General features: G+C 44.1%; 1 protein-coding gene and 1 long non-coding RNA gene across 2 annotated transcripts; both read left to right on the top strand.

Annotated features, from left to right (window-relative positions):
- Positions 1 to 240: 240 nt before the first annotated feature.
- Positions 241 to 2,719, top strand: LOC113025527 (uncharacterized). The gene is made up of 2 exons (XM_026173371.1): positions 241 to 463; positions 1,572 to 2,719. Exon 2 carries the CDS (start codon positions 1,674 to 1,676, stop codon positions 2,697 to 2,699), a length of 1,026 nt encoding a protein of 341 aa, XP_026029156.1. The 5' UTR covers positions 241 to 463; positions 1,572 to 1,673; the 3' UTR covers positions 2,700 to 2,719.
- Positions 2,720 to 11,944: 9,225 nt separating this feature from the next.
- LOC113025535 (uncharacterized) lies at positions 11,945 to 22,307 on the top strand. The gene is made up of 4 exons (XR_003272810.1): positions 11,945 to 12,101; positions 20,168 to 20,267; positions 20,374 to 20,511; positions 20,808 to 22,307. It is a non-coding gene; the product is annotated as an uncharacterized LOC113025535 (long non-coding RNA).
- Positions 22,308 to 22,770: the final 463 nt, after the last annotated feature.

Genomic DNA, 22,770 nt, shown 5'->3' with positions numbered 1-22,770 from the left:
TGTTAAAATAATGAAACAGATATTAATCATAGACTTTCAGCTTTCCAGAGCCCAATGTGAGGTCGTGAAATACCTTACTTTGTATTGTTTTGCCAAACGCAAACGCTTCCCACTGAGACATATGGGCACAATCTGCATCAATGTTACGAGTCTATTTAAAACTCCACGCACATTACATGGGACAGCCACATTTCTTCTGCTTTATTAACAATTTGCTCTTATTTTGAAAGGTGAAATATCCACATTCCGGTATCACGACGCAGAAACGCTCCTCTCGTCAGTAAGTGATGCGCTGAGTAAACTGGAACGCCTTCGCCATCACGTGGCCTCTGAGGAATCTGCTCACAATAAATCCGTGACCAAGACAATACACGGGCAGTGAAGGGTAAATATCCACATCGGAGCAAACAAGCTGACTGGGATGAATTAAAAGGTGAAATAAATGTGCAGAAATACATTTGAGGTAAGGTATCTATACAAACATCTTTTGTCAAACAATCGCTCTATAGTAAAAAAAAAAAAATTGCATTAACATATTATTCCGCAAAACTGGATTTCAGCACATCCAGTAAAATGTTAATTTACTCCCCTGATTTAATCTGACTCGCCGTCCTTTCATTGGACGAGGCTTTACACTCGTGTTAAAAACGACGTTTTTGTTCCACGTGTAACACATTTTGTGTGAATTTTAACACGTGTAAAAAAAAACACCCAAAAACCAAAAAAAATCTTTCAAAACAACACGTGTTGTGTTAGATCTGACACGCCATGTTATTCAGGCACCAAATGTGCTAAAATCTAAAACATAATACAATATTGAGGAAACACAACTTGTGTTATATATGAAAGTACATGATGTACAGCATCAGTGTGGAGGAATTTTAAGGTCATGCCAAAGAATCTCAACCTGATTGAAGTCTAGATGTTAACTAAGCCACTCCAACATCTTTATTTTATTTTATTTTAATATTATTTTGAGTCATTCAGAGGTGGACTTGCTGATGTGTATTGTATCATTGTCCTGGTACATGACTCAGGTGCTCTTGAGCTTCAGGGTGTGAACTGATGGCCACACATTCTCCTTCAGGATTTTCTGGTAGAGAGCAGAATTCATGGTTCTATCAATCACAGGACTGACAATAAACTGGACTGGGCTAAAACACCACTGCAGTTTACAGGAAGGGCCAGAGCTGTTTCTATTTTCTGAGGTGGCTGAGGTCTTTTAATACCTGTCGGATGCAGAGGCTTTGCTAGTCTGTTGTGGCCAGTGCTAGCCTCATGCTGTTGCATGCTGGGGCACAGTACACACTGCATAGTGCACACCCTTAATATCAAATCCTCAATAGAGATAATCATTATGATAAGGACAATATGTGTAATATCCTGGATTATTTATAATCAGAGCTGTGTATTTATTAAAGCTATTTTGTTATTGTGGCGGAGGCGTGGCCCCGGGCGCAGCTGCAGGGGAGGAGTGGAGCGGAAGGCTCATCAGGGCGGCGCTGCGAGGCCGGTAAGAACAGCTGATGTTGTTTATGGACTGATGATGGTTTCCCTCCCCTGTGTTATAGTGAGACGGAGAGGAGCGGGAGAGGAGAAAGAGAGACACACATCAGCTGGGATGCACAGCTGTCATTCTGTGCGATAGTATCAGTGTGTGAAAGTGGAAATAAATGTGGAACTTGGCGATAAAGACCTGTGTGTGCGTGTACCTGTGCCTAGTATATTCCACAAGTGGTGCCGAACCCCAGGAAAGTGCCGGTGGGGAAATGTCCGACCCACAGGCCGCGCCACCCGCCCAGCCTCTGCAATTCTTGGCGCAGATGCTGGCGGAGATGGCGACGATGAGCCGGGATCAGGCGGCCGACCAGCGTGCCCACCTGGCCGCGCTGCGGGAGCAGACGGACCGGCAGACGCAAGTTCTGGAGCGGCTGGTCGGGGCCGCTGCCACGCCGAAGCCCTCGCCACTGTCGGTGGCGGTGCCCCGGATGGGGGACGGGGACGACCCACAGGTTTTTTTGGAGACCTTCCGTGCCACGGCGGAGGCTTGCCAATGGCCGCGGGAGGAGTGGGCTCCGCGGCTGCTCCCCCTGCTGTCCGGGGAGGCACAAACAGCGGCCCTGAGTCTGCCTCCGGCGTCGAGGAGCAGCTTCGCGGACGTGAGCCGGGCGGTGGTGGACAGGCTAGGGCTCACCGCCGAAGACCACCGCCGGCGGTTCCGGGCCTGTCGGCTGGCTACAACGGACCGACCATTCGCCTGGGCCCGGCAGCTGCGCGACGCGGCGGTACGCTGGCTGCAACCGGGAACATCGGAGGGGGAGACGAAGCTGGTGGACAAGGTGGTGCTGGAGCAGTTCACGGAGGGATTGCCAGCGGAGACGGCGAGATGGGTCCGGTGCCACCGGCCCGCAAGCTTGGAGGTAGCGGTGACGCTGGCGGAGGACCACCTTGCCGCTGGAGCAGGGGAACCCGGGGACGCCGGACGGAGGCCGAACAAACAGGCCCCGGTGCCGGCCCCGAGGCGCCGTGTGCCGGCACCAGGGCAGGCAGAGCGGCTGCCGGCGCTGAGCCCCACTAACCCTTTCGCGGCGTTGGTGCCGTCCAGGGCAGCCGAGCCAAGTGGAGCCGCCCCGAGCCACGGAGAGCAGCACAGACGCCGGGGCCGGAGTGTTGGAAGTGCGGGCAGCCGGGGCACCTGAGGAGAGATTGTCCGCTTATGGAAGTGGGGCAGGTGTTTCGTGTTGCTGGCGCCCCAGCACCCTCCCCCGGTCCAGGAGGGACATACAGTATTCCGGTAAGGACTCGAGGGGGTATACGCCAGGCGTTGGTGGACACGGGCTGCACGCAGACCCTCGTACACCAAAGCTTGGTTCGCCCCGGGGCATTGCTGGAGGCAGAATGGGTGGAGGTGAGGTGTGTGCATGGTGACGTTCACAGGTATCCCATAGTGCCGCTGTTATTAAAGTATAAGGGCAAAACGCATAGAGTAACGGCGGCAGTTAGCCCGCGCCTGTCGCACCCCCTGATTCTGGGTACCAATTGGCCGGGGTTTCATCAGCTACTGGGGCAGTACGCGGGGGTGCGATCACGACCGGAAGCGGGGTGTAGCGTGTGCGCGGCATTCAGCGGTGACGCGGGGTCGTCCGACACTGACTCCGGGGGGGAGGAGCCGGCGGGTCCCTCACGGGACGTCCCGCCGGCCCCGGAAGTGTCCCCCATGGGTGATTTCCCACTGGAGCAGTCTCGTGACGGCACCCTACGCTCAGCCTTTGACCAAGTGATGGCTATTGATGGTCACGTGGTGCGCCCTGAGGCCGCGCAGACCTACCCGCGTTTTGTCTTATTAAACGACCGGTTATATCGAGTGAGTCGCGACACTCAGACCGAGGAAACACACACCCAGTTGTTGGTGCCGCAGGGCCGCCGGGAAACGCTTTTCCAGGCGGCCCACTATAACCCCATGGCAGGGCATATGGGCTACGAGAAAACTCTGGAGCGAATAACGGCCCGATTTTATTGGCCGGGCATCCGAGCGGATGTGCGCCGCTGGTGCGCGTCCTGCCCGGACTGCCAACTTGTTAACCAGCCGGCCATACCGAAGGCGCCGCTGCGCCCTCTCCCCCTCATTGAGGTCCCGTTTGAGCGCATCGGCATGGACCTCATCGGGCCGTTTCACCGGAGTGCACGCGGCTACCGCTTTGTGTTAGTCCTGGTGGATTACGCAACGCGGTACCCGGAAGCAGTTCCGCTGCGCACCATCTCTGCAAAGAGTGTGGCGCAGGCACTGTTTCAGGTCATCTCCCGAGTCGGAATCCCGAAAGAGATACTGACTGACCAGGGCACGTCGTTTATGTCTCGTACACTGCGGGAACTGTACGAATTACTGGGCATTAAATCTATTCGGACCAGCGTCTACCACCCTCAGACTGACGGGCTGGTGGAGCGGCTGAATAAGACTTTAAAGTCCATGATTCGGAAGTTCATTAACGAGGATGAACGCAATTGGGATCACTGGCTAGACCCTCTGTTATTTGCAGTGCGGGAGGTGCCCCAGGCCTCCACGGGATTTTCTCCCTTTGAACTGCTGTTCGGCAGGAGGCCACGTGGGGTGCTCGACCTGATTAAAGAAAGCTGGGAGGACGGTCCGAGCCCCGCCAAAAATGAGATTCAGTACGTGTTGGACCTGAGAGCAAAACTCCACACTTTGGGGAGGTTGTCACGGGAGAATTTGCTCCAGGCTCAGCAGCGTCAGCAACGCCTGTATGACAGAGGGGCTAGGCTCAGGCAATTCTCACCGGGAGATAAAGTGCTTGTGTTACTCCCTACTTCCAGCTCGAAGTTGCTCGCCAAGTGGCAAGGACCCTTTGTGGTCACACGGCGAGTCGGGGACGTGGACTATGAGGTCGCTCGGTCGGACAGGGGAGGAGCCACGCAGATTTATCACCTCAATCTCCTCAAACTGTGGCGAGAGGTTGAAACCGCTTCTCTGGTGAGCTTGGTGAAGGAGAGAGATGAGTTGGGGCCGGAGGTGCCAAATTCTATCATTCCCGCCTCCCTCCCTTGTGATGACCATCTCACACAGGCCCAGAGAGCGGATGTTGTCGCGTTGCAACAGCGTTTTGCGGACGTGTTCTCCCCCCTGCCCGGCCGGACGTCCCTCATCGAGCACCATTTCGTGACGCAGCCTGGCGTGACGGTGCGTTCACGGCCCTACAGGCTCCCGGAGCACAAGCGAAAAATCGTGCAGAGGGAATTGGCGGAAATGCTGAGGATGGGAGTAATAGAAGAGTCGCACAGCGCCTGGTGTAGCCCCATCGTTCTGGTGGCGAAGAAGGATGGGTCTATACGGTTCTGTGTCGACTATAGCAGGGTGAATGAAGTGTCACGCTTTGATGCCTACCCCATGCCTCGGGTCGACGAGCTCCTGGACCGGTTAGGCACAGCCCGCTTTTTCACGACACTGGACTTAACCAAGGGCTATTGGCAGATTCCCTTGTCTGCCGAGGCCAGGGAGAAAACGGCCTTCTCCACTCCGTACGGTTTGTACCAGTTCGTGACACTTCCGTTCGGCCTGTTCGGGGCCCCGGCCACTTTCCAGCGTCTCATGGACCGGGTACTGCGTCCGCACGCAGCGTATGCTGCCGCCTACCTGGATGACGTGATCATCCACAGCGACACCTGGGCGGAGCATGTGCTGCGGGTGGCCGCGGTCCTGGAGTCCCTGAGGGGGGCGGGGCTCACGGCCAATCCGAAGAAGTGCGCGGTTGGACGGAGGGAGGTGCAGTATCTGGGGTACCACCTGGGGGGCGGGCAGGTGCGTCCACAGGTGGAGAAGACGGCGGCTATCGCATCCTGCCCGCGCCCCAGGACGAAAAAGGAGGTGAGACGGTTCTTGGGGTTGGCGGGTTACTATCGTCGCTTTGTGCCGGGGTTTGCGCAGCTAACCAGCCCCCTGACCGATCTCACTCGAAAGGGTGCCCCGGATCTGGTCCAGTGGACGGGGCCGTGCCAGGCGGCGTTTGTGCAGGTGAAAAAGGCTCTCTGTGGGGAGCCGCTGCTTCACACTCCTAACTTTTCCCTCCCTTTTGTTCTGCAGACTGACGCCTCGGACAGAGGGCTGGGAGCCGTTTTGTCCCAGCAGGTAAGGGGGGCCGTCCGGTGCCTGGCCATCCGGTGGGCGGTCGGCTCCCTGCGCTATTACCTCCTGGGACGCTCATTCACCCTCTGTTCGGACCACGCCCCGCTGCAGTGGCTCCACCGCATGAAGGATGCCAACGCCCGGATCACCCGGTGGTATCTGGCGTTGCAGCCCTTTAAGTTCAAGGTGATCCATAGGCCGGGGGCGCAGATGGCAGTGGCCGATTTCCTCTCTCGCTCGCGGGGGGGGGGAGTTGGCTCGGCCGGACGGCTCCCCGGCCTCGAACGGGCGGTGGGGGTGTGTGGCGGAGGCGTGGCCCCGGGCGCAGCTGCAGGGGAGGAGTGGAGCGGAAGGCTCATCAGGGCGGCGCTGCGAGGCCGGTAAGAACAGCTGATGTTGTTTATGGACTGATGATGGTTTCCCTCCCCTGTGTTATAGTGAGACGGAGAGGAGCGGGAGAGGAGAAAGAGAGACACACATCAGCTGGGATGCACAGCTGTCATTCTGTGCGATAGTATCAGTGTGTGAAAGTGGAAATAAATGTGGAACTTGGCGATAAAGACCTGTGTGTGCGTGTACCTGTGCCTAGTATATTCCACAGTTATATTTTGTAATTTTGTAATTATTTTATTATTTAATTCAGTTTGGTAGTCTTGGTAGTCATTAGTGCCCTTTTGATAGGTTCCTCAAAAGATTCACAACTGTTCCCAGCTGTAGAAATGGCTTTGTGACGCTTTCCAGACCGATAGATGGCAATGACTTTGACCATCCTCTGTTTTTTAATTAATTAGTTAATTGTTTCTTCACTTTGTCAGACAGGTTCGATTTAAGTCATTTTTTTATTCAACATGTTTGGCAGTGGTCAGGCCAGGGTGTGGCTAGTGAAATAGAACTGAGATTATCAGCAAATTATATTTACCTTCATCCAAATAGCCTTGATAAATGAGATCGTCTTTTTGTTTTTAAACTGCATTGTCTTTAGTCAGGTTATTGCTAGCTAATATTCAGATTTGTATGATTAACACACTTAAGTGTGACAGATATGAAAAAACAAAAAAAAAATCAAGAAGGGGGCAAAATGTTTTTCACATATTCTCCGTCAATACTAATGCAATGCCATTATAATTTAATTAGATAACAGCCACATTAAAATGTCTGGTACATACATTGCTCATGGCATTAGGCCAGAAAATCAATAATCTTTACCAAGCTCAAAAACATTCAATAGCCCACACTGACCTTGTGCCAAATTTCATATTGCTTCCCAGGAGATATCCAAACTTAGAGAGTGATTGGTTGTGTTTTTATTGAACTGTTCAAATAAAATTCTAATTCTTTCCAGTTACACCAGTTCATGCCGATCAATTCAAATAAAACTCCGTCGTCAGTAATATAGAAATTAATCTCTACTTTCAAATTCCTCCTTGAATTTTCGGTGTTGCTACTGAAACATTGGCCAGAGAAAATATAGTCATTGCAATTTGTCGCCCCCTTGTGGTCAATTTTGCAAAGCCCTACAAATGAAATGTATGTTTTTTTGTTTTTTTTCCAGGTTACAGGTCATTATTTTTTATGTTTTTCTTTTTTTTCTGGTCAGCTTTGGGTTGCATATGGTTAGAAACACTGTAGATATATGACAATGCCATAGCCATGTTATTTGTTTGTTTCGGTGTTATTCATGCATTTATGTATTCCCACTGAACATTATTTATGATATCAAGCCACTGAGGCATGCTTGATGGCAGAGAGAGCATAACAGAGTATATGGAGAGCTATATAAATCACTTTCTCTGTAGCACATTTTCTGTGCTCATGTGCTCTATTTCTGTTCCTGTAGGCCTGTCAGTACTATTTATTTAAAACCGACCGCTGCCTGTCATTGCAATGACTGAAACTAGACAACTAGATACAATTAATTATTGCGAGTGATTATGGTGCAATTACTGTCCATCAAATGCTGACAAATTTGCATAAAAGTTGTAATATTAGTATGGTAATTTTATTTTAAGGTATAACACAAATGTCACCATAATCAGAAAAAAAAATCCCTCCATTAGCAATTAGAACAGATCTTGTAACATATGATCAACAGCTGAACTGAAAAGAATCAATCTGCATTTAGATCATTTAGATAATTAGTGGTTATTTGTAGAAACAGAACAAGATATACATCTATGGTGTTTTTTCATTTAAAGTAAAACAAAAATAAACATAAATAAATAAAAGCACATAAGCTGATAAAAACTTATGTTTTTATCAGCTTGTGTATTATTCAAAACAGCTGGTTTTGGATTGTGGTTGAAGAAACATGAAAGTTTTTATGATGCTTCAGAAGTCCCTTTTTATAATGTTTTATTGTCTAAATGATTGATCAAAATTAACATGACTGCTACAGGATCATATGGTTTCATCAGATAATCAGCTTATAAATCTTGTTTGTTTTTGTTGTTGTTGTTGTCTTCCTGATTTAATGTGTTTTGATAATGTCAGAAGTGGTTTTGCCAAACATCATGATTTCACAGTAAGCTGACCTTTTTGGAGTGAAAGTGAATTTCATATCATTGCATTTGTTTCCTATTAGACCAGGTGTCAATCTCATTTGAGTTTATGAACCACAAACTATCCAAAATGCTCTCAAGTGGACCGGACCAGTAAAATCACTGCATAATAAAAATAATATTTCTCTTTCTTTCATGTTGAGAATTACATTTTGAAAGCATTCACTTGGGTCAGAACAACAATATTTACAGCCACATGCCAAAGTAATAAGAACCTTTTATACCATTACATTAGAACTTTGCCAGACAACAGAAAGCATTATATCTTGTTAAATTACTTTACTTACCTAATGAGATTTAGCAATCTGACATTGCCAGAATAAGTGATAATAATAATCAGAATGCATGTTATTGAAAAATTAATTGCAGTTAATTGCAAGTTTCTCACATTGCCTTTGTGATCTAGTGGACCGAATTTGACTCTTTCCAAGACAGTTGTGGCCCCCAGGGCACATATTTGACACCGCTGTACTAGTTAAGTATGGAACATTTTTGGCAAAGGTAACTTATGAAGTTTTGGGTTATGACCAACAGTGTTTATGAGGTCAAAAAATTCTAATAACTTCCAGTTCACGTTCACAAGACATTCCTGAGATACATTGCCTTCAAAGGATTTCAATCCAGAGACAATCCAGGAACATAATACCTTCAACCACAGCTGTGGCTGGCGCAGGGAGAGAAAAATAACTCCCAGACTACTGACTGATAATGAAAATAAATGTTAGGTGCAACCCCAAATCAAAGAGTGACCACAAAGTTGCAAGAAAGTGGCCAGAATCAACCCAACAAAGACTCCAATGTGGCCCGCTGAACTGCTTTGGAAAATGTAAAGGAGAGCATAAATTTTGGACTTTTCACTAAGTGTGACATCTTTTCCTACTAATAAAGACCTCTCTGGGCTATTCAGACTACACCAAAGTAAATAAGTAATCGAGTAATAATGAAATGACAGAAGAGTTCCTGTTTTTCTTACATTTCTTTCTTCTGTTTTTCTAATTTTGACATCCCTGCACTAGACAAACAAACAGCCAGCTGATGTGGTGAGAGCACAGGGAGGAAATAAAGTCAGATCACATCAGTTTTGCTTAGAAACCTGAGTAGCACAGATACCTCAGTCAGCTTTGTAGTCTATATATTTTATACCAAAAATATAGATTTCAGTGTGGACAATCAGGGAAAGGAAACTGCAAAGAAGTTTTAATTGGCTAAGCTCCGTCAGTGGTGGCACCGGACGTTTGAAGAGTCTGGTAGTGTCAGTCCTTTTGTCTTAAGGGATGTCATTTTCACTAACTGTGATATAGGCATTGTCAAAACTTCTTGGAGTGTAACTGGGGGCCTTATTTTGCCCGATTAGCCTTTTTGATAAACTTGAATGTGTATGTGTTGCTTTTTTTTTTGTGCTTTTTTTTCTGCAAAACATTTTGAAGTGTCTCACTTAATTGATTGGATGGCGCTTATTTGCACATGGAAATTCAGGGGTGATATTTCAAAAACATCACTTCTTCTGTTAAGGGCCTTGCTGCAGTGAATACAAACACAGAACAAAAAGGCAGCTGTGGGCAAAGCCTTTATCAGAAGTTGAAGCATTTTGAAATGTATTTCTTTTGTCATTAAACAAAAAAAGGCTACACGGGAACACGACAGACCTGTTTAGTTAACAGAAGAAAATGCATTTTTGTGCTTTTTACATATATTCACACAAGTTTGCATTTTATAGGCTGTAAGAAAGCAGGCATTGTGTTATGTTTGGTTATGTTACTGTACACCCAGAAAAACCTTCAGGAATTTATGGGTGCATGCTTTAAAATTCACGTTGTTCAGTTCACCACAGTGGTTTTAGTTTTATTAAAGGAGACGCTGTTAATACTCACCAAAAAAAAAAAAAGCTTGATTGGTCTTCAGCTGGAAAGCCTAGACTGCATCGTATTAATCAGCAAGACTACACTGGGAGCCCTTTTTTTAACATTCATTAATTCAGTGTTACATCACAGGGCTGCTTGGTTTTAAATAAATTATGGCCTTGGCAAGACCACAGTCTGGTACTAAATTGCACTTGCGATGTACTTTCATATCATAATGGGTTGCCCTCCCAGTGATTTCCTAGCGCTCTCATATTTTTGTTGATGTTCAGAGATGGGAACCCTGCAGAAACATAGCCTGTAGACGAGCCATTGAGATTCAGTCTTGATTCAAAGGTGACATTTTATGCTTTTCATAGCAATGGGCATAGCTTCAAATAATGAGGTCAGTGTATGTAAAAGTAATCTCTGTGAGGCAAAACCTCAGTCTAAACACTCGCTATTCGACATCTATTCTTGTGCCTCGCTTTCTTTAATATAATGAATGATTTTCTTTTACCTGTGAATCATGCAACCGTACCCTAGAGGACTCCCAGAAAAAAAAAGAAAAAAAGAAATATGGAGGTGGAAATGAGCATAATCGGCCCCCCTTTGAGAACTGCTTTAATAGTTTTCTTTCCACCTCTGTGCAATAGATCTGCACAGCTGCCTGACTAGAATGAAGTTTCATCCTACTGCAGAAATTTTAATCAGGTTTTGTAGTGTCTTTGTACTGCACTCACAATGTGACAAGATTAAGAATATCAGAACTTATGAATTCTAAATATGGTCTTTACCTGTTCCATTTCCTGTAAGTACACAAAAATATACTATAAATGCAGTTGGACAGAACTTCCATGCTGATGTTTGGTAACAGTATCCTCTGGGTTAACATCTTCAGATGGAACGGTTGTGCTTAGAGTAAGAGCAGTTAAGAGTCATACATAATACATTAAGAGTAGAGAATGAAGAAAAATAGGCATTAGTCTTACGTTTTAATATAGAATAAACATTTACTGGCCACTTGGTTAGCTAGAATTAAGTTTATCAACTTAATTCTTGTTGACAAACCCCTTCATCACCAGCATCCGCCTCAATGGTTATGGGATAGTTTCATATTGTTTACGCCCAATTCTGACTCACATGTGACTGTATCACAAATGAAGACTCATCAGACCAGGCAACATTTTTTTGGTGAACCTTTTGTGACACGTAGCCTGAGTTTAATGTTCTTAGCAGACAGGACAGTCACATAGTGCGGTCTTCTGCTGCTGTAGCCCATCTGCTGCAACAGAGGCGGAGGCAGACATTTGATACATCCGGGGCTTAGCCCTAAAGGGTAGTACGCATGTAGGATTTGGGGGGGGGGGGGAAATGGGGTTGAAATGACTGAAAGATTACTGGGCTCTGTTTTTTTGTTCAAAAAAGAATGACTTCATATAGGGAAAAATATGTATCACATATGCAGGACACCTTAAACTAGTTTTTTAATTAAGCAGCAAGGCAGAACAAAGTTGGGGCTGTATCAAGACATGCGGACTAAATCCCAATCCAACCAGACCCAGAACTGATCCGGAATTAAAACAGGACTACTGTCACGGCTGGCGGAGTGAGCCGTGTGGTGTGGAGGAAAAGGAGGACCCAAAATGCAGCAAACTGATGATACGAGTGATGTTTATTTACAAGGTGGAGGTGGCAAAAACAGGCAACGCAGCATGAGCAATTACAAACGGAAACCTAAACTGGGAGAAACTAAAGAGCAAACCTGAGACCATACAAAGGGGTGCGGGGCAGAGAGCTGCAGAGTAATGCAGGCAGATAACGCAGACGAGCTGACAAAGAACACAGACCGACACCCACTAAATATACACACACAAGGTAATCAGGTAATCACACACAGGAGGGAAGAACAGCTGAACCTAATACACATGAGGACCGGAGGAGACACAGACTTTCAGAATAAGACAGGAACTCTAGGACACGAGCCTACGAAGTAAAGCAGAGAACACACGGACTGATTTACAACACAACACGGGGACAAGAACAGAGCACCAAGGACAGACACAGGTAGGGCTGAATATACACTAACTTCAGGTTCAACCCTAAACCAATACAAATCAGAACAAACACAAGGCACAAAAATGAACTTCAAGAAAACACAAAACGCTGGGTCAAAACGACCCAGGACCGTGACAACTACATCCTGTTTTTATTCCAGTTCAAAATCAGGACTACTTAGGATTTAACCAAGACAGACCCAGAATCAAAACTAGATGATAGTAGCACTAAAAATCACCATAGACCTGCACTACACTTATTTTTTAATTCTACCAAAGTACACTATTTAGATTGAGAAAAGTTTATATAATTATTCAGCCTTGTTGTGCAAACAAGCCTGCATAACTTAATAAATGTAGAATTTGAAAAATAACAAACCTAAAAAGAAACACTAGGTACGAGATACATGACTACCTATGATACGGTGATACTTTTGGTAAACAACCATTTGACTAACATGTCTGTCTCACCTGCTCTTGTTCCATCTCTGTTCCTCTGTGGCTCTGTGTTTTGCCTTATATGCATCCACAGCTGTGCCACCAATTTACTCACATGGACTCTACTAACCTATCAGAAGCTTCTTAAGCTCAGAATGGAATCGTCTGGAGTTTTCTTATTAATTAACAATAAACTTAGTGCATATGTGCTCCTAAATTTGATGAAAATAATAAAACAATAGACAGCTCTGTCTCTCTTTAACTAATTCAAAAGATATTTCAATATTTATTTATCCAAAACAAAACAAGTTTACTCTAAATTGATGTTGTACAGTAAAAATGTTCTTGTGTTTTCCATAAAGTGTATGTAAATATCTGGTTTAAACTGTGGATATACTGCTGTGTACTGAAATCCCTCTTGTTTTTCATAGAAATATACTGAACAACATACAAAGCATAATATATAAAATAACATCTACCAGAGTTTTTTCTTTGAAAGAAGCCCCTTATGTCCATTCTTGTATATCAGTACATTACTTAAACCGATTTATTTAGCCATGGAGGGTAACAACTGAAAATATGAAATAAACACACATGTAAACTAAGACTCTCTAAAGAAACAGCATTGTTGTTGTTCGGCTTTTCATTTCTCCATTTGTTGATTCACTTGAAGAGCAAGTAACGTAATATGGGTCAAGTGATCAGTTTGATATCAATCTTTGGTGATTCACCGTCATATTTACATTATTTGTATGGTACGAATGATTTGCTTTGGTACCTGGTCAAACTTCAGTTCTCCTCTGTCTGCGCTTCTCCAACAGCGCACTCGCAGGCAGCAGCTCCACCGCCCCCTCGCTCAGTCGCTTAGTGCCTGAGCTCGGATCATACCAATATTAGGGGGGATTTACGCACAGTCGTAAATTCCCACAGTGTGCACTATGTGCTCCAAATATTGTGTGTAGTTTTTGTTTTATACAGTTGTCAGCCAGGCATGTAACTATGAAAAAATTACACTCCAAAAGACCCCGGGCTTCTGAAAAAACAACCCGGGCTTAAGCCCAGTAAGCCACCCCCCCGCTCCGCCACTGTGCTGCAAGTGTCTTGATGCATGGTCATTCATCCAGGTAATGAAATTCCTGACAGTTGATTGCATTCATCTGAATGTTGTGATCTCAGTGGGAGAAACATTTTATCACTCATTGAAAATCAGCACCTCCAAATCTGAGGCCATGGTCCTCAACTGGAAAAGGGTGGAGTGCCCACTCTGGGTCAGGGACGAGTTCCTGCCCCAAGTGGAGCAGTTTAAGTATCTTGGAGTCGTATTCACGAGTGATGGGAGAAGGGAGCGGGAGATTGACAGGATTGGTGCTGCGGCTGCAATGATGCGGATGCTGTACCGATCCGTCGTGGTGAAGAGAGGGCTGTGAGTAAAAGCAAAGTTCTCAATTTACTGGTTGATCTACATCCCTACCGTCACCTATGGTCACGGGCTGTGGGTTGCGACGGAAAGAACGAGATCGCGGATACACGTGGCAGAAATGAGCTTCCTCCAAAGGGTGGCTGGCCTCTCCCTTAGAGATAGGGTGAGAAGTTCACCCATCAGGGAGAGGCTTAGAGTAGAGTCGCTGCTCCTCCACATCGGAAGGAGCCAGTTTAGGTGGTTTGGGCATCAAGTCTTTGTAAACAGTACTCATAGCTATTGATCAATGGTCATGACAATGTGTATATTATTGATGAAAGTAAGCTCACAGTCCATTAATTAGTCAGTGGTGCTAATTTTGGCTAGTATGTATCATTGATGAGGTTGGCAAAACCTGCAGCTGAGACTAAAGAAGTCAATTGGATGAGTGATGAAAAGTTTTTCCTGCTGAAAGCGCAGCATCTAGATAACCATAATGAAGTTTCTGCTACACGTCAAACCTTGAAGTTTCTGCTTCAAGGTTTGACATGTTGTGCATTCAGAGATGCGCTTGTTCATACCATGGCTGTAACTAGTGGTTTGTTTGAATTACTCTCTGGTCATTCTCCTCTGACGTCTGGCATCAACTGAGAACTGCACCTGAATCGATGTTTTCTCTTTTCAGGAAAGTTCCCCTAAAACCCTGTAGATGGCGGTGTGGAAAAATGCCAGCAGATCAGCATTTTCTGAGATACTCAGACCAGCCTCAGACCAGCCCCAACAAACATAATGCGCTCAAAGTCACTTAAATCACCTTTCTTCCCGATTCTGATGGGTAAAGAAAGGTGATTTAAACAGTTTGTCTTGTCTGCATGCCTACATGCATAGAGTTGTTGCCTCGTGACTAGATGATTATTAGATATACACATGTATGTCTAATAAAGTGGCCACCATGTGTAGGTTATGTTGCACTTATAGTGCACTTCTACAACTAGCAACTTTCACACGCCCCTTGTTGTTATTCTTTCCCTCGAGATCGATAGGTCCACAGTGAACATCTGGCAGGTCAAAGGTCAAAGGAGGTTGAAGCCAGTGCAGAATGAGAGAACTCCTGCAGCGTGAACACACAAAACATTCATGTGCGGCAGACATACTGAATCTGGAATGTATGTGTGTCAGAGGTGATGACAGAGTTGCAGTGTTGCATTCAAAGATGGAAAAGAAGCAGAAATGTAGCAAGGCCTCTGCAGTTTGATGTAGAACTGAGACGGATGTAATGACCTGACCGCAGGGTGAGCAGGAGGGAGAGAGTTAAAAGGTCAGGCAGCAGATATCACTTTGGAAATGAGTTTTTGGGCTCTTGTACAGAGAAATGGTAATTCACAATCACTAGTCATACAGGAGGCAGTGAGAAAATTAGGTTAAGGTTTAAAGGTTAATTGTATCCTTGCAGGGCGTCCTTTTCTTTCTCTCCCCTTCTTTTTTTTTTTTTTAAATCAGGAGGAAAAAAAGAGCAGTGAACCAAATATAACGGAGTGAGAAAATACAGACAGGTGCAACAATTTCAACAGTTCATTCTCGGAAAGCTGTCGGATAACCCATCACTGCTGACAACTTTTGTAAAAACTATATTTTGCTATGAATGACAGAAAAGAAAAACATAACCTGTACTTCACATGTAACACAAAACATCCTACCCAACAGATGGAAACAATCTGAGACCAGGTAAAGAAGGTTTCGCTTTGCTTTTCTTTTTCTTGGGCGTACTCAACATCAAACCCACCACACGGGGGCAGCATTGGTTCATGCTGGCATTGCCTCTAAACATGGCCGTTATTATTACTGCAGGCAGTATATAATTTCAAACACAGAAGGTGTGGGAAATCTGTAACAAAACATTCTAAAGAAATACGAACAATGAACTCAAACCCGATCCTTAAATTCATCACCGGGGAGAACCGGACGGATCGATGTGTAGTTATGCTGAATGCTGAATCCGAAGGAGGTCAGTGATACCGCTGGAAAAACTGGTAAATCATCACAAAACATAAATGCTGCAGAGTGGTCAGTAAATATTCTTAGAAAAATATGTGCTTCACTGAATATCAGATTTTGTTTCATGCTGAGCTATTGAGCTTCCAAAGACAAATGTGTATCAAAAAAAGGGAATGGATTGAAAGCAGGAGTGAACATGGACTTAAATAGTGTGTTGTGTTAATGTAAGCAGCCATGAAGACCTGACAGTAGATCCTGTATTTATTTAAACTATAAGTATTACATTCTTATAAAGATCTATTAATATTTGGGGTGAGTGAAACTGTTAACTGAAGCAAAACTAACAAAAACAGACAAGTGGGCAAAATGACATGCCTTAATGTCATAATGTTCATTAAATCATCTAATTTCTGTAAATAACTTTGGGAAAATATCTTGTGATTTGTTGTTATGTTGCAATTAGCTTCTAAATAATGACTAATGCACTGCTTTAAAATATTCATTAGTGTTACTGATATTCATTACCTTTATCTTTGATTACACCATGCAGTCGCATTAGAGCATGAATGGCGATCATCCCTAATTACTCCTTACAGGAAGCTCATAAATGTAAGATCACGTTTGTAATATCCTTCTATCCATTCATCAATCCGTCTGTCCTGTTGCTCAAGTTAAAGCAACAATGGCAGCAGCAGACCTGTGTGAGCTGGTAAATAATAATTGTTTATTCTGGTTCAGAGTCATTTATTATGTCTCCATCTCTGCCTCGGAGAACCGATTTTTCTGCCTCTCTGACAGGATTTCCCATGTGGGAAATGTCTTTGCGGGTGTTTTCTGCACACCGGTGTGATGGAAACATCATCAAATGTTTGACAAATATGAAGCTATTATCACTGCACCAGATTACACTTACACATTTATTATGCACGTTTATGAATGCATGGACAGATGAGGGCCAATCTGAAGAAGTGGCAGCTGGAGCCCAGGTTGAGGAGGGAAATTGGCCTTTATCTGGAACAATCTCATTGTCCCCCCCCCAAAAGCTTGTTGCTAGTGTAGGTGAGTGTTGGAACTATAGCTGACCTCTAAATTGGGCGTTGTGCCTCAGTTCCAGGTGCAGCCAGGACCAGTACAGTGCCTATATTTCTTCAAGCAACTAATGTCAACTAATGTCAGCCTTCTTCTCCTGTTTAGGAATAAACAGCCTTTTTTGTTGTTGTGTTGCTGTCTTGAATTGCCATTTTATTATGAAGTAGGTGTGTGTGTGTGTGTGTGTGTGTGTGTGTGTGTGTGTGTGTGTGTGTGTGTGTGTGTGTGTGTGTGTGTGTGTGTGTGTGTGTGTGTGTGTGTGTGTGTGCTGGTGATACTTGGAGGAACATGAGCTTCTTTTAGGGACACTTGAGGGAAAGCAGTCTGCACAGAGAATCGTGCCCAGACTAAACAAACCAGGAGCCAGGCATGGTTCATGGTGTTCTTACCCAAGGTAATAACCCCTGATCACGATGGACCACGTGAGCTAAATGAGCTTAAAAAGATTAAAGTGTTTGTCAAAGTTGCCAACTTAAATATTGACTCTTTCCTGAGGTTACCACTGTAGCGGTCAATTCAGGACTGGTTTGGAAAAATTTAGCGTAATATACAAGTGAAGTTAACCTTGTGTGTGTGTTTGTTTGAATTTGTTCTCATGGAAACTGCAGCATGTGATGCAGGGAATGCAGTGACAGTCTCACACTTGATAAAGAGAGAAAAGCAGACGATGAAAGGAAAGCCCGTGGCTTGTTTTCATTGCGGTTCTTTGGAGGATTGTACATGTGTAAATGTCTGTGTGTACGAGTACCACACTTTGAAATGTCATTTTTTCTTCCATTATGTAGTTCTCTTGTCAACCAAATATATCTTAAACTAGCCATCTGTGAAACAAATGAGAAATAACTTTGAATGTTTCCCTGAAAGGTCTGAATTTGTCTCATCAATACTTCAATCTGCCAGCACATCTTCAATCTTTATTTCTTCACACTATCCCTTTGCATATTTGCAGATACACTGTATTGCCAAAAGTATTCGCTCATCTGGCTTCACATGCATTTGAATTGGAGTGACATCCCATTCTTGAGGCATAGGGTTTAAAATGAGTGTGGCTAATCCTTTGCCGCTAAAACAGCTTGAACTATTTTTTTTGTCAAGGCTTTCCACAAGGTTTAGGAGTGTTTATGGGAGAGTTTGACAATACTTTATGAAGCACATTTGTGAGGTCAGACACAGATGCTGGATTAGAAGGTCTCCGCTCTCAGTCTCTGCTCTAATTCATCACAAAGGTGTTCTGTCGGGTTGAGGTCAGGACCTCCGTGCAGGCCAGTCAAGTTCTTTCACACCAAACTCACTCATTCATGTCTCTATGGAAATTACTTTGCGCACTGGTGCACAGACATGTTGAATCATTAATACTTCCTTTCACTGGCACTTTACACTTGATGCAATGCCAAACACAGATTCATCCATTGGATTGTCCGGCAGAGACCCGTCATTCATCACTCTAGAGAACACGTCCATTACTCTAGAGTCCAGTGGTGGTAAGCTTCACCCCAACTCCAACCAATGTTTTCCATTGTGCTTGGTGATGCAAGGCTTGGATACAGCTACTCGGTCATGGAAACCCATCCCAGGAAGCTCTATGCAGTGTTCTTGAGCTGAACTGAAGGCCACATGATGTTTGGAGGTCTGCAGCATTTGAAGCTGCAGAAAGTTGACAAGATCTGCGTGCACTAAGAGCCTCAGCATCCGCTGACCCCACTCTGTGATTTAATGTGACCTACCACTTTGTGGCTGAGTTGCTGTCATTTCCAATCACCTCCACTTTGTTGTAATACCACTACAATTTGACTGTTGAATATTTACTAGTGAGGAAATTTTCTGTCTGGACTTGTTGCACAGGTGTCATCCTATCACAGTGCCATGCTGGAGATGCTGAGAGCGACCCATTCTTTCACAAATGTTTGCAGAAGCAGTCTGCATGCCTAGGTGATTTTACACACCTGTGGCCATGGAAGTGATTGGAACACATGAATTCAATGATTTAGATGGGCGAGTGAATAGTTTTGGCCTGATTCATCTCCTATTCCTGGCCAGAAATTTGTTATTCTGTGTCTGCTGATCCCCACTGTGCATGTTAGTTTACTTTTATATTTTTTATAACTGATATTTTAAAGCTGAACGACCAACTAGCAGTTCACTGGCAACACATTTAATATGAAGCATTTAAACAATCTTTATAGCAACATATCAAATATTCCATCTTATCAAATGTGAATATTGGCTAATATTCAATAACATTTGGCTCTCTGTCCTGCCATCCTCACCTACAACTGGTCGTGGAAGATGGCTGCCCCTCCCTGAGCCTGGTTCTGATAAAGTCATGTTCTTGCTAAAAGGGAGTTTTTCCTTCCTGCTGTCACCAAGCATTTGTTCAAAGGGGGTTGTTTAATCAGTGAAGGTTTCTCTCTATCATTGTAGAGTCTTTACCTTACAACACAATGCACCTTGAAGTTACCTTTGTTGTGATTTGGCAATATATAAAATATAAATACTGAACATTTGAACTAAATTGAAATAATATTTGCTTTCTATGATGGTAAACTCTAATTTTTTTTTTCAAAAACTACAGTTTTCACCTAGAATTTAATTATAATTTAGTTTAGGTACATTTTAAATGTTTCTGACCATTTGGGTAACTGTATAAGATGAGAGACAGAGAGAGAGAGAGACATTTAAATACAGTATGTTCAAATTACAACTACATATGTAACATGTGAGACAGATGAGAAGATGGATAATAAAAGCTCTCCTTTAGTAGTGGAAACGTCAAACAAATCTACCCTTAATCAATTTAAGTAGACCAAAAAATATACTGTAAACCCGGAGCTATTAAACCTTCTTTGTCCGGTTGGTCTTGGATAAAATCCTATCAGAATCTGAAGGATACTACAAAAAAAAGAGATTACTTTTTACTGGGAAAACAGAAAAAGGTGCGTGGGGGTGGGGTGGGTTGTACAAGGCCGAATCTTTGTGTAGCTCATATTCAGCCGCTGATTACAGCAGGAAATGATGCTGTCCAATTGGATGGGAGCCTGATTGTTGCCACACTTGTATCTGCAGAGAGGGATATATGCTTTGCAAAAGGGCAGGCAGATTCTGTGTGTTTTCTTTTTTTCCTTTTTTTCCCTGAGTGAATAATCCTCTCTTTCCAGTCCCTTGCTACTCCTCGGAAGTGAAGTCTGTTCCGGAAAGGCTGGCTGAGTGGGTAGTGTCAGTATCCAGGTGTCAGCGGTATACTTTCGCTGTGTGAAGGTTGAGAGCATGTAGGGATTAGTGGGAAGTGGTGTTTGAAGTGGGTATTACCTTTTTTATTCACCTCGTGTGTATCTTTTCTTTATTTGCTGGTGTGCCCAAGCAGCTGGAGAGTGTCTTGTCAGGGCACAGCAGAGGGGGAGAGAGGGGGAGGCCGAGCCAAACGTATTCATTCTGGTACCTTCGGCTGCATAAAGGGATGCACAAACAGGTCTGCTTCCATGATACAGATGCACTCGTTGTGGTATGTATGTAATTTGTAAATGCATTTGTGACTTAAATTACTGACAATTCAAACTGTTTTATTTGCTTTCATCTGCAATTAAAGGTTTTAAGTTTATGGCAAATTTAAACGTAGGATGCCACTCCGGAGCAATAGGAACGAGCTGTAAACACAGCAATATTACATTCGCACGTTTAAGGGTGACAAATTTGTTAGCAAACAGACGCTAGCATCCAGCAGATGCAGGGAGATGTTAGATGTTAACAGTTTAAAACCGTGAATAAAAAAGTCCACTCTCTGTTTTCATTTTTCCTCAGCTGGGGTTTGCATCACCTGCCTCGGGAGATATATGGCACTTCATCTACTAAATGCTCAACAGGTTCACTTGGCGGCCACTAATATTTGCTTGCCTTTTGTTCCGGTGACAGGCAGCCAGTGCGCAATTGTTTTTTAGAGCCTTTCCTGCTGAAACAGCTACCCGCTGAGTCCATTACGTGCCCTTTAGCACCTTTCAATGAAAAATCATTCTCTGTATTGTGCTTGTCACATCAACAAAAGCTGTTGAGAGATTTGTTTCTGCTCTTATCCAAATGTTGAATGTTAAGCTTTCTCAGTATTTACAGAATCAAAATAAAGAAGGTTAAAAAGTCTTTAGTCACAAAACACCAGCAAACATACCCATTTCCTTTGTAAAACATATAATTAACCAGCTGGGCTTTGCTCTTCTTAAGGCTCAGGCTTTCGGCGCTCTGCAGTAGGCTGTATTTTTCAAGAGTGGAGTTGTTCAGGTCCTAGACTTTCCCCTGGCAGCAATAGTCCAGCTAATACATGCTGGATAATATAAACTGTACTTACCTGTCTAAGAGAAAAACAACTCTGCTTTAGTTTTTATTCCTCTCGTCTCTTTCACTTCCTTTCATCTCCCAATAGAAATTCCAGTCGATTGTTGTCTATGAGCTGACTCTGTCGTTGCCAAATTGCAAGCCATGCTATATTTTTTGTTTTTTTGCAACTCGGGATTGAATGACCCCTCTATCATCTTTTGCATTACACACCTGTCATCGTGATGGTTTCTGAGTCCATGGAAGGAAGTGGAAATTTTACGACCTGAGGAAAGATATTAAGCACAATACAGAAATCAAGCCATTGCTTCCGAGGGAAGAAGCAGTTGCAGTGAAGGCTGGTCAAGGTGAGGTCAGCGGATTATTCTTTCCTTCTTGAAGCCCAGAAGAATTCCCTTCATCTTTAGATAGAAAACTTTAGATAGATACCACGAAGAAAAGGTTAAAACAACAACAACAAGAAAAATAGATTATGGATACATTCCTGTCATGGCTCACCCTGCAGTGCATTGAGTCAGCTCTCCTCAGGGTGTCTAATGACCCTCAGATGGCTGTGGGTTCTGGTAATTGTGCAGTGTTGTTTTGACTGACCTCTCTTGGCAGTTTTGACACACAGAAATATATGTTTCTCGTGCATCGCCACTGGTCTCTTCCACGGGTTTCACCTTAAGACGAATGATATTTCATTCTAAAGTCTTCTCACTCCTCCCTCTTCACGTCCCATGAAGCAACACTTCGTTTTTATGGCAGTGTTAATTATTTTAATGCTTGGTTTTATTATCCAAAAACAAGAACTAAACAAGACAGATGCCCTTAATGAACCCTCTCCATCTACATACTCATTGTCATAGTTTATCATTATTGTATTAGTTTGTATTATTGCTTTACTTAAAACATGAAAACTGTAAAATGCTGCTGTTCCTACTGGAAATGTATTACCTATAATAAACTATTTGCCCTGGTTAGAGGTCTCAAGGCTGTTCTGGAAGCTTCCATTTCTCCTGTTTTCAATTTGTGCAAATCTCTTTACACAGAAGTCCGCTTTTTTTTGGGTTTTTTTGGGGGGGTTGTCAGCTCTGTCTCTTCCGCTGTCAAATCAGACCTTCAAGCTCCTGACTGGGAAGGGAGCTCATGTCTGATACAGGTTTCCCTTCAGTCACATTTTTTAAAAAGCGTTTTCAAATTACTACACAGTCCTACACCCGCTAACGTATTTGGCATTCCAATTAATCCCCCCCCCCAGGGCTGGACTGGGACAAAAAATCGTCATTCAGGGGTAAAACCGCAAAGGATTCTGGGAACTTGTGGCAAGAGGTACTAGCACATGCAGGCTTTCAATTGAACTCAGTTGCACAGCGATAAAAAGAAACACAAAAAAATGGCAAGAAGCTGTTGTATTATTAACTGCAATAGCCGGTGTTGTGCCAAAAAGCGATTG

The sequence above is a fragment of the Astatotilapia calliptera genome, chromosome 7 (assembly GCF_900246225.1).
Source record: "Astatotilapia calliptera chromosome 7, fAstCal1.2, whole genome shotgun sequence".
NCBI classification, from domain to species: domain Eukaryota; kingdom Metazoa; phylum Chordata; class Actinopteri; order Cichliformes; family Cichlidae; genus Astatotilapia; species Astatotilapia calliptera.
This window is presented reverse-complemented; position numbering and strand designations above follow the sequence as displayed.